Genomic DNA, 15,185 nt, shown 5'->3' with positions numbered 1-15,185 from the left:
ACTGATTGAATGACAATAGACAATAGGTGCAGGAGTAGGCCATTCGGCCCTTCGAGCCAGCACCGCCATTCAATGTGATCAGGCTGATCATTCTCAATCAGTACCCCGTTCCTGCTTTCTCCCCATAACCCCTGACTCCGCTATCCTTAAGAGTTCTATCTAGCTCTCTCTTGAATGCATTCAGAGAATTGGCCTCCACTGCCTTCTGAGGCAGAGAATTCCACAGATTCACAACTCTCTGACTGAAAAGGTTTTTCCTCATCTCAGTTCTAAATGGCCTACCCCTTATTCTTAAACTGTGGCCCCTTGTTCTGGACTCCCCCAACTTTGGGAACATGTTTCCTGCCTCTAACGTGTCCAACCCCTTAATAATCTTATACGTTTCGATAAGATCTTCATAGATACTTCCTGAGCTGTTGATGCTCTAGAACTTTTTAATTCGCATTTCACAATTTCAGCATCAGCAGTTTTTTTCTTATTTTCATTAAGTATAGTTGTGCTGTGCTGGACAGATTCTAAAAACTGATATGAAAACAAATAAGCATTAGCAGTTATAAAGATAATAGATAGATTTCAAAATTTACAGTACATCGTTGGCAGCTTTCCAAAATGAAAAGGGAATTTAATTTAACACCATTTTTTTGCATAACTTTACTACCAGCAATAATTAAACTGGGGTTTTGTGACAATTATTTTTGATGTTAACTCTATATTCAAGAATTTAATTTCTTATTTTCCCAGATCTTTGTATTTGGAAAAGACCAGGGATGAATGCAATATAATTAACATTCACCCCTCCTGCATTCTCACTGTAATTTATTAATAGTTTGCTCTCTTTCTCAGTTTTAATGAAGGTCTTTGACCAAGAATTTTAACTCCGTTTCTCTTTCCGCAGAGGTTGCCCTGCCTGCCGAGCGATTCCAGCATTTTCTGTTTTTATTTCAAATTTCTAGCATCTGCAATTTTGTTTGATTTTCAGACATGGGATATTCGGTAATGACTGCCCAATGTTCAGTTGCTTTCACAATTCCTGAGGAGAAGTTTTCATACCTGCACAAAGCAAGACCCCGGATGATGTTGACGCATTGGGTGATGATTGGCAAGTAGCATTCACACCACACATAAGTAAGACAATGACTATTCTCAAAAGAGAAAGTGTGAACACCTATCCTTATGTTCAATAACATTACTACTGCTGAGTCTGTTGCCATCAAAATAATATTGAACATCACTAAAGAGCAAAGAAAACTAAGAGTCTGGCTATCCTGCAAGTGACCCCACCCCTGACAACTCATTGCCTTTCTATCAACAGGGCACAAGTCAAGAGCGTGATGGAATAGTCTCCATTTGCCTTCGGTAGTTTTGTTCTAAGAACACTCAAGGAGCTTAATACTATTCAGCATAAAACAGCGTATGTGATTGGCATCCTATCCACCACAAACATTCACATTCTCTCCAGCGGTGTTCTGTGGCTGTGGCAATGTAACCTATTATAAAATGCCATGTAGTAACCTACCCACACTACTTTGGCAGCTTCTCCCAGCATGTTGGCATGACAGCCATCACCAAGGAGGATAAGAGTAGCAGACACATGGGAACCACCATTGCTCTACTAGTCATGCACCATCATGACTTGGGAATATATTGCCAACCCTTCATTGTGGAGGATCTAACTCCTGGAACTCCTGACAAAACAAAGTTGGTTCACCATCACTAGAAGGACTGCAGTAGTCCATGAAAGGCAGTTCATCACCAGCTATTCACACCCAATTTGGGATTGATAATAAATGCTGTCTTTGCCAGTGATACCAGTATCCGCTAAATGAAGAAAAACAAGTTCTGTCTGAGATATTAGCTTCTGAAAGCATTGTAAAAATGTGTTCCTCGCATGGGCAGCACACAATGAACCAATAGTTTACTACCCACATGCATTGTTTTTTTCACTGCTATAATTGAAGTTATTTACAATAACAAACAGATGTAAGCAAAAAGGAAACATTGAAACAATCATCCCTGTGGTAAACATTTGTGTATGCAGATTTTGCAAGCTTCATTTATTTCAGATGCAAAGATACCTCTTTCTAGTTTTATTTTGTCCAAGATATCATTTTTGTCAGCCAGGTCGGATTTTAGTGCGGTCTCGAGCTGTACAATCTGTAATTTCAGCTGCTGCTCCTTCAACTTCCACTGTTGTTCGTTGGTCATGTCAAAAGCACTGTAACCAAACATGTGGCATGTGAGGAACTATTGGATGTAATCCTCCACAGAGAATAATAATTAAAACAAAAAAGCCTTAGTGGCACAAAGACTGCTGTCATCATGTCTCAGGAATTAAGCAAACATATGCTGGTCTGCTGCTGTTGAAACCAAGGCGCCTTGCTCAGACTGCGGTTAAATCACATGAAAGGGTTTGTGGGGATGAGCAAAGGCACTGGCCTTAATTTAGAGATCTATAGCCAGAAAAAAATTGGCATCACTTGGATCTGTGGGACAAGGAAAGGAATTCAACTATAGACTCCCAGCTGAATACATAGATCCAAATTATCCAACAACAGGGGATATACAAACCATACAAGCCCTTATATTCCCTCAATATAAATAACACTCACCATCCACCTGATCACTTTTTAAGGGGTTGTTAGGGATGCAGCTGCTGGTTGAAAGGAAATGAAACCACAAAGCACTAGTGCCTTTAAATGCCTGAAACATTGTGGCCCGCAGAATGATTGCTGTGCATGTAAAATGTGGCATTTGTCTTATTAAGAAAGATGGCAAAACCGAGAAACATTGTTCAATGGAAGTTGTTTTATGACATACACTTAAAGGAAAGCAAAATGTCTCTGCAGATGCATAAAACTGAATGTAACAACTGATCAAAGTGAGCACAGGTATTTATAGTTATATATTAACAATTCAAAATGATTCATGAGGAAAAGAACTTTTAAAAATATAAATTTCCCCTCTCCAGCATCAATAGATTTGGTGAAAGAGAAAATCAGTGTAGGGCAGATTAAAGGAGATGGAGAAAGGAGATGGAGAAAGCTAAACAATGAAAGGCCTCTGGACACAAGACTCTCGTGAGAAACACAGGAAAATTAGGTTTAAAAAAAATGGCATATGGATGCAACAGTGTATCATAAAAATGTCCGTCTCTGAAAGCAACATTTCATGGAGATGTCCATGTAATAGGAAAAATGTTGTCAAGTTGGAAAGGGTACAGAGAAGATTTATGAGGATGTTGCCAGGACTAGAATGTCTGAGCTGTAGGGAGAGGTTGAGCAGGCTGGGACTCTATTCCTTGGAGCGCAGGATGATGAGGGGCGATCTTATAGATGTGTATAAAATCATGAGAGGAATAGATCGGGTCGATGCACAGAATCTCTTGCCCAGAATAGGTGAATCGAGGACCAGAGGTCATAGGTTTAAGGAGAAAAGATTTAATAGGAATCTGAGGAGTCGTTTTTTCACACAATGGGTGCTAGGTGCATGGAACAAGCTGCCAGAGGAGGTAGTTGAGGCTGGGACTATCCCAACATTTAAGAAACAGTTAAACAGGTACATGGATAGGACAGGTTTGGAGGGATATGGACCAAACACGGGCAGGTGCGACAAGTATAGCTGGGACATGTTGGCCAGTGTGGGCATGTTGGGCCGAAAGGCCAGTTTCTACACTGTGTCACTCTATGACTTTCCAAATGTAATTGGTTTCAACTGGCAAAATCTAAGTTAGTTTATATTCATGTTAAAGGAGAACTGTATTCTATTCAATACCTTTTTGAAGAGCTGTTCTGAAGGATAACCTAAATCAGTGAAATTTTCATTCAAAGACAATCACATTATCATTCTCCCTTCTGTCATGTTTGGAATGATTGTGGTTTGCTTGTGCTTTGTGGCCACATCTGCCAGTGTTTTCTGATTGCAACCAAGGGATATTTGCAACTTTTTGTCAAGAGCTAAAACATTGCTCAACATTGTATGTAATGCAGGCTATCTTCTTTAAGAACACAATGACGGCACGAGGAGGGGGTAAAATGCAACTATACATGACAATTCTGCCAATTGTCAGCCATACGTGATTTAGAACCGCCATTTAAAGTATGGTTAAATAGCTCAACTAAAACCCATCAACACAAGATTTAGTTGCTGAATTTAAAAAATACTAATCAAAGTGTAAAACAAAATTATACAAGAATATATTTTAAAAAGCTTGAACTCTTACAAAAATGTTAAAACTGCATTAAAATATATAGAAATTATTTTTCAGATAGGCCAGTTTTTATCAGTTTAGTTTATTGCCACATGTACCGAGGTACAATAGACAATAGACAACATGTACCGAGGTACAATAGACAATAGACAATGAGCCAGCACCGCCATTCAATGTGATCATGGCTGATCATTCTCAATCAGTACCCCGTTCCTGCCTTCTCCCCATACCCACTGACTCCGCTATCCTTAAGAGCTCTATCTACAGTAAAAAGCTTTTGTTACGTGCTAACCAGTCAGCGGAAAGACAATACATGATTACAATCAAGCCATTTAAAGTGTACAGATGCATGATAAGGGAATAATGTTAAGTGCAAGGTAAAGCTGTCCGAGAGTCACCAATGAGGTAGAAAGTAGTTCAAGACTGCTCTCTAGTTGTGTTAGGATGATTCAGTGTTTAATAGAGACCTTTAAATTTAGGGATGGGTTATTTAAATCCATTATATCAGGAAAAACCTACTCCCATGCAGTCCCCAAACTTTAATTGGAATGTCTTTAATGTCCAGGTTTGCCATTTTGAATTCAGACTACAAAATATCAAAGGGAAATGTCTGTTGCTATCAATCCTAGAGTCCCCTCCTGCCAGTGATTACTGTAGAGAGCAGTTGATGAGAATTTCACTACCCAGAACATAGTCATTTTCATTGCTGAAACATAGATGGAAAAAGTGAGGGAGCATTCTGAGTAAGTTTGGAGACGGGTAATAAGAGCAGCCTAAATGATCTATATCTAATTTTAAATTTTGCACCCGTTCTCTTGAATCCCCTTTTAGAATATAGATTCCATTAGTTCTCCCAACAAATCCTTCTATCATCTTAACCATCTTAATTAGATCTGCTCTCTGACCTATCAATTTTGAGGGAATACAAATCTGATAAATCTGTGCTGTTTCCTTTCCAAGGTTAATCTAGCTGTTCAGCATGAGTTCCACTTTCAAATCTGATGCAATTTTCCTGATATTGATCTAAATTCTTGTACAACATTCTATTTCTTGCTGGGCCTGGAATAGGCCCAGCAAAGGCTATTCATGGGACAACCATAATTTCCTCATGAAACTCTGGCAAGATGCTACATTGTAAGTCCTATTACAAATCTTCCCTATCCTTCACATATCATTCAATACAATAGGAACTTGACCCTGAGTTACTTACTCATCCCTGATGCCAGGACTACAACTGCCACCAACACCCCTCAATTAAGCCCCCACTCCACCCATGTGTCTGGTTCCAATTTCCTGAACATTCCTCTCCATGACTTACCAATGACTTGCCTGCACAAACCTCCTGGGGTCTCTGTCACCTATTCCCTACCTGTTCAATTCTCCCCTAATTGCCGACCCTCTGACATCCTTGACTCCCTGATGCGGGTCCACTGATCACTCCCTGGTGACGTTTCAGGTTTGAAGAAGGGTCTCGCCCCAGAAACGTCACCCATTCCTGCTCTCCAGAGATGCTGCCTGCCCCCCCCCGAGTTACTCCAGAATTGTGTGTATATCTACCATTTATTTTTTTATTGAAACTAAACTGGATGACCTTACACTTTCATCGCATAAAGTCCATCTATTGTAAGAATAGAAAGATAAACACAAAATTCTATTGGGTTTAGCAATTTTCATTAGGAATATTATTATTTGGCACGGCTTGCCAATTAATAAGTGTACACGATGGAGGAAGAAAAGTAAATTTCAGAGGTTTAACTACTTCTGTGCCATTGTTATGGTGGCAGATTAATCAAATATTCAGGAGAATCTGTGTAAAAGTTTGCTTGTATTATATCTCTGTGGAATCAAAACAGATTATGACAGAAGTCTGGAATGCCCAACATGAAATGCATTTCAGAACCACAGCATATAGATATATTAAACCAGATATCACAAATGACAGAAATGAGTTGGAACATGATGATTTAATACCATACATCCAGTTATGTGTAACTGAGCATTTATGTACCACGGCAAAAGAACAATGAACATATGTATGGATGCAGAATATATTCATGAAGAACATGATACATAATACATGAAACTAAAACTGTAAAATTAGGTACCTGTTATATAATTTGTCATAATTTTCCTTCAAAAGATCTCGCTCCTTTTGTAAATCCTTGACTCTCTCTTTTAGCTGAATGAAAAAAATGGATCACAAAGCCACAAAACAATAACAAGATGGATAAAACAAAGGTTGAATTCTGTATATTTTTCTACAAATGCTGAATGTTATAAAACTGTCTCCATCTTTTAAATCTCATTTCCATAGCTGTTTCGTACACTTATAATTCTGTAATCAACACTTGTTAGAATTAGTTTATGGCAGATTTTTCATGCTGTTCACAGTGATTTGGAAAACAAAGCAGAAAATATGTCAGTTTTCAATATGCCACCTAACATGTTCAAAACAGTTGTAATAAAACAAGATGGTGTAAAATTGTTTTAAACTTGACAAAATCAATGTTCCTTTTGATTAGATTTTCTAAGTGAGCCAAATATGTGCTTAACCAGATGCTATCTTATATCAAATGACAGAGGGAATATGGTCTTATTTTTAGGCTTAGATTAATTATTTAACTAAATTAACGATTTTAAGATATTACTGACATTCAAAATGTGATTTAGAACCATTAATGTTTTCAATATATCTTTTCGCTTACAATTGCAATCCCCTACCTAATATATATTTTAAAAGAAAATAACAAAAATACCTCTTCAGATGTTTTCTGAGAAAATGAGGTTGAGTACAGCTGATTTTCAAGACATAGGCACTTAGAACGTTCTTCTTTCAGCTGTGCATTCAGTTCATCAACTTTATTCATTAAAGCATCATGACTGGCTTTCATGGTTCTCTGGTTCTGTAAAACAATACACGTTCAATAACAGTAGTGTTACGGTACATTTCAAAGTTCTGCCATGAAATTTTGTACAAAAGATACAAGGCGATGTGAGAACAAAAAAAATCAGTCATCATCTGGAATTCACTGCCTGCAAGAATACTGGAAATAAAAATCATTCATTGAGGGAACTGAGAGCAAATAATTTGCAGGACTATCGGGGGAAAAAAACAGGGGAACACAACTGTGGGGTTGTACTATTACTGTAAGAGTTGGCATGCATTCGATAGGCTAAATGACTTCCATCTATGCTGTAACAATTTTACAATTCCATGAAATACTTCAGAGGCTCGAAAGACATGCAAGTTCTATAAAACATTGAGGGTGAAGCCTGTTTTGTGCAAAGCTATTTTGCAACAACATCCATGAGACTCAAAGTTATACTGCAAATGAATCAGGGTCTGATAACAGGGTAGATAGAGATGGTGTACAGTATTTTGGTCTCTTTAGGTAGAATGCCTCGACTATTTTGTTGACACCTGAATCAGTGCAAGTGACCTGTGCAGTTCAAAGGCCATTCAGATGCAAATTTACGCACCTGGCATGAAAAATATGTGCTGATAATTCAACTTCGAGACGTAAATCCCGTGTACGAATTTTTTAAAAGTTACTGCTTCTCAAGTAGCATTTTTTAGAAGAAGACAGATTAAATGGATGCAAATTATTGCAATTAATGGGCCTGGTACTTCATCTTCTATGTTTTAAATGACGTTAATTTATAAAGGATTTTAAAATTAAATTTGCAAAGTCGTGGTTCCTCGACTAGTTATGTTACTGTGTAAGAAATTGATTATATTTTTAGGAATCTGCACTGCTTCTGATAATTGAACTCTTACCTCCTGGATTTGCAAAAATTTCCCCTCCAAGATAGTCAAAGAAGCTGCTTTATCCACAAGTTGCTTTTGTAGCTTTATCATCTCTACATTGTCCCTGATAGTTGTCCTATAATGTAGGGAAAAAAAGAATGCATTATACTATGAACGGAGCAGAATCGATTTTCCATAGCATAAACCTTGTCTGTGTTTTTAAAAAAAAAGTAATCTTCTGTTCAAAAGAATCAAAACTTTGTTCATCCATCCTCGTCTGCATGGGAACGTGCAGTGGTGGGATTGTTAGCATAGGCATAAGGATCCCAATGATTATTTGGTAATAATGAGGTGCATGCACGCCTGTAGAAAGTACCGTGATGGATATGTTTAAGCTTTAGTTTTAAAGATGCAGCATGGAAACAGGCCCTTTGACTTATCGAGTTCATGCCGACCATTGATTACCTGTTCACATTACTCCTATGTTATCCCACTTTCACATCCACTCCATACAGACTAGGGGCAATTTACAGAGACCGATTAACTAACAAACTTACACGTCTTTGAGGTTTGGGAGGAAATCAGAGCGCCCAGAGAAAACCGACGCGATCACAGGGAGAACGTACAAACTCCACACAGACAGCATCCGAGTTCAGGGTTGAACCTGGGTCTCTGGCACTGTGAGGCAGCTCTACCAACTGCGCCACTGTGAAACCCCCATCAATCAGGCGATATAAACAAGCCACACAAATAAACAAAGTACCCGTGAATGATAAGACAAATATCCGTGAATTGGAACAATCTTAATAAAAATCAAATTGATTGTTATTTTCTGTTACAGCTTGTTAAGCATTGTGCACACAGAGTTATTACTCGTGTATGAAAATGTCATTCTTTTCTTTTACCAGAAGACACAAAATAATAATTTCTTGTGTATGTTCTTAGAAAATGATGCAAACCCATAACAATAACTGATACAATCCTATAAATCAAACGCTTATGCAAACCATGTTGATGCACAAAACTTTTACAAAATATTAAGAACAGCTAGCAATCTCGGAATGAAGGAAAAGCACAATGAGAATTGTTTACCCAACCGATGGACAAAAATGATTGAGAAACACGTTGTCTTAAATGTGAAAGAACCGTGTTTAATTTCAAACATAAAATTGTGAGGAAAACCAGCACATTGAGAATTTGCAAGTATCTAAAAAGGCACATTTGAACGTTGTGTCAGAAAATAAATTTGGCAATTTTTAATATTTTTTTATAAATTCTAAATTAATTTTAAGGTGGTGCTCATGCTGTGATCTTTTGTGTGGAATAGCCTTCTACTCTTTACACATCTTGCCCATTCAGACATTTGCATTTCTGTACTGAGATGCTACAAATGATGCCACATTTGATCAGAATACTAGCTATTTGCAATGGATAATCATGGGTTACAGTTATGTAGAAATTAGAGTGATCTTTAAGGAAATAAGATTAATTCCTAATTTCTTTAAAATCAAAAATCATAGTTCATAGAACATTACAGCACAGGAACGGGGCCCTTCAGCCCACAATGTTTGTGCCGAACATGAAGTTAAGTTATACTGATCTCATCTGTCTGTACATGATCCATATCCTTCTATTCCTTGTACTTCCACATACTTACCTAAAATATATTCTAATTTAAAAGGATTCTTTAAAATTGCTTAACTCATATTTTCATTGTCCTGCAGAGTGCTATTTAGTTTTGAAAAACCTACATTATGTGCAAGAATAATGTCAGTTATCTTGCCCCAGACACCCAGTTCTACGGTTTCCTCCATGGTTATTATTTAAGCAACTGGTACGACCTATTTGACTGCCTTCAAACGTTTAAAAAATAGCTTTTGGACCTTTAAGATAATATGAAAGTGTTTGTTGTTGTACGAAAGTTATTTTGTGTTCTACAATTTAATAAATGAACGGGATCATCTAATTTGTGCAGCTATGTTCCACAAGGTCAATACATCTATTTAAAAAATCATGTTAGCACCAAAAAGGATTTTCTGATTAAATAAGTTACTTGCACGTGAGCCACAAGTACATATATATGTTCTAAGCCTTTTTTTTTAATACAAAAAGGAAATGAAACATGTGTGGAACACATGACAGCGGAAAGATTTTCAATGGGAACTGTACATGCCGGCCACAACAAACCTGTATAACTGTGCTGCTTTCCAAATTGTTTACATGCAGTTAACAAATAAAAATGATGTACCATTTCCAATTTAATTTCTGTGGTTATTTTGTGGAACACATTGTTGCACGATTGCTTCTCTCTCTCCAGTGAATAATTTGTGACAGTGATTGTATCATATTTTGTGTTCTATCTTTAAACAGGATAGTAACAAATCTGCCTGACCCTGTCTGTTATTTGTCCACAGTTCACCATTCTGTATTACTCTTTGCAACTAGATTTACTATGCTTTTGTACTAAAATAAATAATCATGTAGACTTCAAAGTAAGACAGTTTTATCTCTTGCACTGAAACAATGAAAGTAAAGAACAATAATTAACTCACATTGCACAATATTTTCAAAAATCCCAAGCATACAAAATAATAAGCAACAGCAGTTTTAACTCATTTTTAATCTTAGGACCCAATTTCATAAACATACATCTTAATGCTGGTTGCAATTGCAATATTTTAGTGTTAAGGTTAAAACAAGAGCAGACAATAATTCTTCATTGTTTTTAATCTTTATTTACTTCACTTTCAATTATTCTTTGACCCTTATCCATCTAAACTCCAGCATAAGTTCCTAAGACATAGGAGTCCAGGAGTAGAATTAGGCCATGTGGCCCATCGAGTCCATTTTGCCATTAGAACATGGCTGATCTATTGTTCTCTCTCAATCCCATTCGCTTGCTTTCTCCCTGTAACCTGACACCTTTACAAATCAATAACCTATCAAACTCTGCTTTTAAAAATAGCCGCTGACTTAGCTTCCAAGGCCAACTGTGGCAATTAATTCCACAGATTCATCACTCTCTGGCTAAAGAAAGTCCTCCTCAGCTCCATTCTAAAGGTACACTCTTTTATTCTGAGGCTGTGCCTTCTGGTCCTAGACCGGCACGGTGGCGCAGCGGTAGAGTCGCTGCCTTACAACGAATGCAGCGCCGGAGACTCAGGTTCGATCCTGACTATGGGCGCTGTCTATACGGAGTTTATACGTTCTCCCCGTGACCTGCGTGGGTTTTCTCCGAGATCTTCGGTTTCCTCCCACACTCCAAAGACGTACAGGTATGTAGGTTAATTGGCTGGGCAAATGTTTAAAAATTGTGTAGGATAGTGTTAGTGTGCGGGGATCGCTGGGCGGCGCGGACCGGGTGGGCCGAAGAGCCTGTTTCTTCGCTGTATCTCTAAATCTAAAAAATATCCACAAGGGTTCAAAGCCTGCAACCAATTTGATCTAATGAAAATCTCAGATGCAATTCCCCAGTGAAATGATGGACAAAACTGACAGAAGGGCTGCATTTCATTGCTGAGTCTTCAGGAGGGGACAACAATACAGTCCACTCTTTCTGGGAGTGGTATCGGCCTTCCAAATCAATGGGTGACATCCGGTTTCGTTATTGCACAACACTTGCTTGGAAGCCTAGGAATTGCTTCGCTCTATATGTTTGAATGATTCTGATCAGGATAAGTGGCAATAGTCAAAAACTAACTAGCTCAATTAATGCTTTCCAGACTTATGATCAGTGTTTAACTCAATTTGCAATTATTTCACGTCCCTTGACCGTATTTGAAAAACAACAGCAACGAGGATTATTGTAACCCACCAGTCAGAAAATGGAATTAATCAATTTAGCAGAGATAGCATAAAGTTTTCATTTTGCAGCAAATCTATTTGAGATCTATCAACCTTATAAAATATGTTAATAGATGGAGAACATATGTGGTAGAATGCAGACTTTTAGGCTACTTTCTTCAGTTATAAAATATTAAGTAATGAAACATTATGTAGAGCACATTTCCACATCCACAACCTTTTGTTAAAAAGTTGGACCACAACAACGGAAAAAACATGATTTTAATAAAGGAAAATAAGTACTTTGACATTTATTTCAAAGCAACCTAAACTCTGCAAAATTACTAGTTCTTGTTACAAGAAAGCTATAGGAAAGTGGTCAAGTACAACTTAATTAGATTTATGAGTATTTTAAGGTATTTCATCAAGCCAATGCTTTAAAAGGTCATCAAATAATCTCTTGGATATCGGTGCTTCAATATTTAATTTAAACACGTACAAGTGAACAACTTCTTAATGACATTTAATTTGACAATGCACTTTAGGGCAGCACACTGATGCAGCTGGTAGAGCTGCTGCCTCAGCGCCAGAGACCCGGGTTTGATCTCTATGTGGAGTTTGCACAGTCTCCTTGTGACTGGGTGGGTTTCCTTCTAATGCTCTGGTTTCCTCCTACATTCCAAGGACGTGCAGGTTTGTAGGTTAATTGGCTTCTGTAAATTGACACTTGTCAATGAATGTGAAAGTGGGATGACATAAAACTAGTGTGCGGGTGGTCGATGGTTCGCATGGATTTGGTGGGCCAAAGGGCCTGTTCCTCTGCTGTATCTCTAAAAATCTCTAAACTATTCTAAACTTTATTCTACTTAAAAATCCCACTGTCCTCCACTTCACAGAACTTACAAGTCCCTGAAATGATTACAAAGTTCTTGGCTTTGTAATTCTATTTAGATGTCTATTCCAATTAATCATTGCTTTTGGAGAAAAGTTGTTCTGGATATCATTCAAAAAGCTACTTTTCACCACAACATTGGCCTACTGATAGTATAGGTCGAAGTGGTGTAATGGACTTCATCAGCTTAGGGATATCATGTGGATGTGACCAGGCAGATGATTCAATCATCAACTTCTCTAGCTGCTATATTCTTGACTGTGATAGAGATTCAATATAATTGTGTAAATTATAATATCACTAAGGTTACTCATTGACATCAATAAAATATTTTTTGTTCCATCTACTAATTTGAGGAACATTTTGGTACATATGCAAGATCATTTATTAACATCTTGATTTTGAATTTAGTGAACAATTAATATCCATAGAAATCAATGTAATTCAGCATTTTACATGTTGGCCATGTCATGGTAAGTGCAAAATTGTTTACTGCTGTGTAATGACTAATTAATATCAAATCTAACTGTTTATAGACTGCTGCTTTATTATCAGAGTGAGATTTTATTACAAACATGCAGTGACAATTTTTGGGTCTAACAGCAGCTGTTAACAGTTGGAAAATGCTTCAACAAAACTACAATGGTATTGGTTCTAATTGATTTGTTGCCATTGTGGGTTTTAAGTACTATGCTATTCTTTTAACAATTGCTATTAGAGAAATTGTGTTCTGAAAGCTTTCCAAAATGCAAAACAGTAGGGGGGTTTTAAATGTAGTGTGTTCAAATTATTGGACAAAATTTGCTGTAATTACAATGTACAGTCATTAACTTCTTGGCTTTAATTATAAATGTTCAAATAATTCAATTATGATCTGGTCATCAAGAACCGAATTACCTCTGCCCTGTTGCTTGATGCTCTCTGAGATGCAGAAGAGACTCTTCATATTCTTTATCCTTCATCCGCAGCTCTTCTCTTAGTATCTCAACAGTTTGTTTCATCTCTTCCATCTGCATCTTTTGAGATGTAATGCAATTCTCACTAAAGATAAAATATCAGAGACTTTTAATCCAGAAAGGAGACTCCGATTAAACATTTTATGAATATACTGAAAACGCCCATTAATATCGTTAAAATAAAATTAGTTAAAAATGTATTCAGGTGAATAAATAGGAAGATAAAAGCTGGCACACAGGTCCAGTGATGTCAAAGGGAGAGCATGTCCGTGATCAATATTCAGAAGTTTTACAGTTTTTAAACATCACCAAAAAACAATGGGCTTTCAGAAATATTAGCAGCTTTCTATTTGGTTTCAAAATTAAACATATTAAAGTTCAAATAATTCAATTTACGATGCAGAGTGAGCTTGTATAGAATTTCATCCTTGACCAGATATTCACCATGTTTAATGTTATGGTTATAATCCACTTCTGAAAGTTGAATCCACTCAAGCCAAAGTAACTAATTTTGCAAACGGAGTATCATGCACATAGGGTGTCACATATGGTTTATAAATAAAACCAAGGATGTACTTGCCTCTCACTTTATTTCTTTCAGCCTCTTATTATCATTTTCTTATCTTTCTTTCTTTTTCTATTGGTAAAGAGAATTTGAATCTGGAGTCTGAAGAAGGGTCCCAACCCTAAAGGTCACCTATCCATGTTCTCCAAAGATGTCGCCTGACCTGCTGGAGTTACTCCAGCACCTTGTGTCCTTTTATGTAAACCAGTATCTGCAGTTCCCCTTTCATTCAGCATGTAAAGTGGCAGAGATTAACCTGTTGGCATGGACCAATCCGAAACTCATTGCCTCATCTCATATAAAAATTACTGGTTGAGTATTTGCAGTAAACCACAAAGCTAATGACCAAGAGTAGTGAACTGGAATAAGGATGGATAGCAGTTTTTCAGCTGCCATGGACTCGATTGAACAATCTGTTAAACTTGGTGTTTCAATGATTCTGTGGTTACTTGTCAGGTTTCCTAACACATTTATGAATGCATGCCTACAAAGTAATACGACTGTAGTTAAAAAGAGAGCCTTACAGATTCCGTACTTCAGCCCGAGCATCTTCAAGCAAACTATGTCCATATTTGGAAGCCACAGGTTGGCTACACTTTGTTGACAGCTCTGGGTCTTGAACTCTAATTCCTAAATGGATAATATACAAGGATTTTTTAAAAACATGCCTAAGAAATAACAGAGCAAACAAAACATCAATCACATACTGGACACAAAGTGCTGGAGTAACTCAACGGCTCAGACAGCATCTCTAGAAAAAGGACATGTGACACTTTGGGTCAGGACCCTTCTTGAGTCTGAAGAAGGATCCCAAACTGAAATGTCACCTATCCATGTTCTCCAGAGATTCTGCCTGACCCGCTGAATTACTCAGTCTGAAGAAGGGTCTCGACCCGAAACGTCACCCATTCCTTCTCTCCCGAGATGCTGCCCGACCTGCTGAGTTACTCCAGCATTTTGTGAATAAATCGATTTGTACCAGCATCTGCAGTTATTTTCTTATACTATTGAATTACTCCAGCACTTTGTGTCCT

At 37.4% G+C, this 15,185-nt stretch overlaps 1 protein-coding gene across 2 annotated transcripts in view; it reads right to left on the bottom strand.

Annotated features, from left to right (window-relative positions):
* Positions 1–15,185, bottom strand: part of rpgrip1l (RPGRIP1 like) — a 107,092-nt gene that overhangs the window by 65,635 nt on the left and 26,272 nt on the right. For both annotated transcript variants that reach the window (XM_078400379.1, XM_078400380.1), the window contains 6 exons: positions 14,676–14,781; positions 13,528–13,671; positions 7,986–8,091; positions 6,964–7,110; positions 6,313–6,386; positions 2,076–2,215 (listed from right to left, as the gene is read on the bottom strand). In XM_078400379.1, coding sequence (XP_078256505.1) covers positions 2,076–2,215; positions 6,313–6,386; positions 6,964–7,110; positions 7,986–8,091; positions 13,528–13,671; positions 14,676–14,781 — 717 coding nt within the window. The remainder of the gene's footprint in view (positions 1–2,075; positions 2,216–6,312; positions 6,387–6,963; positions 7,111–7,985; positions 8,092–13,527; positions 13,672–14,675; positions 14,782–15,185) is intronic.

Source organism: Rhinoraja longicauda, chromosome 6 (genome assembly GCF_053455715.1).
Source record: "Rhinoraja longicauda isolate Sanriku21f chromosome 6, sRhiLon1.1, whole genome shotgun sequence".
Taxonomy (NCBI): domain Eukaryota; kingdom Metazoa; phylum Chordata; class Chondrichthyes; order Rajiformes; family Arhynchobatidae; genus Rhinoraja; species Rhinoraja longicauda.
This window is presented reverse-complemented; position numbering and strand designations above follow the sequence as displayed.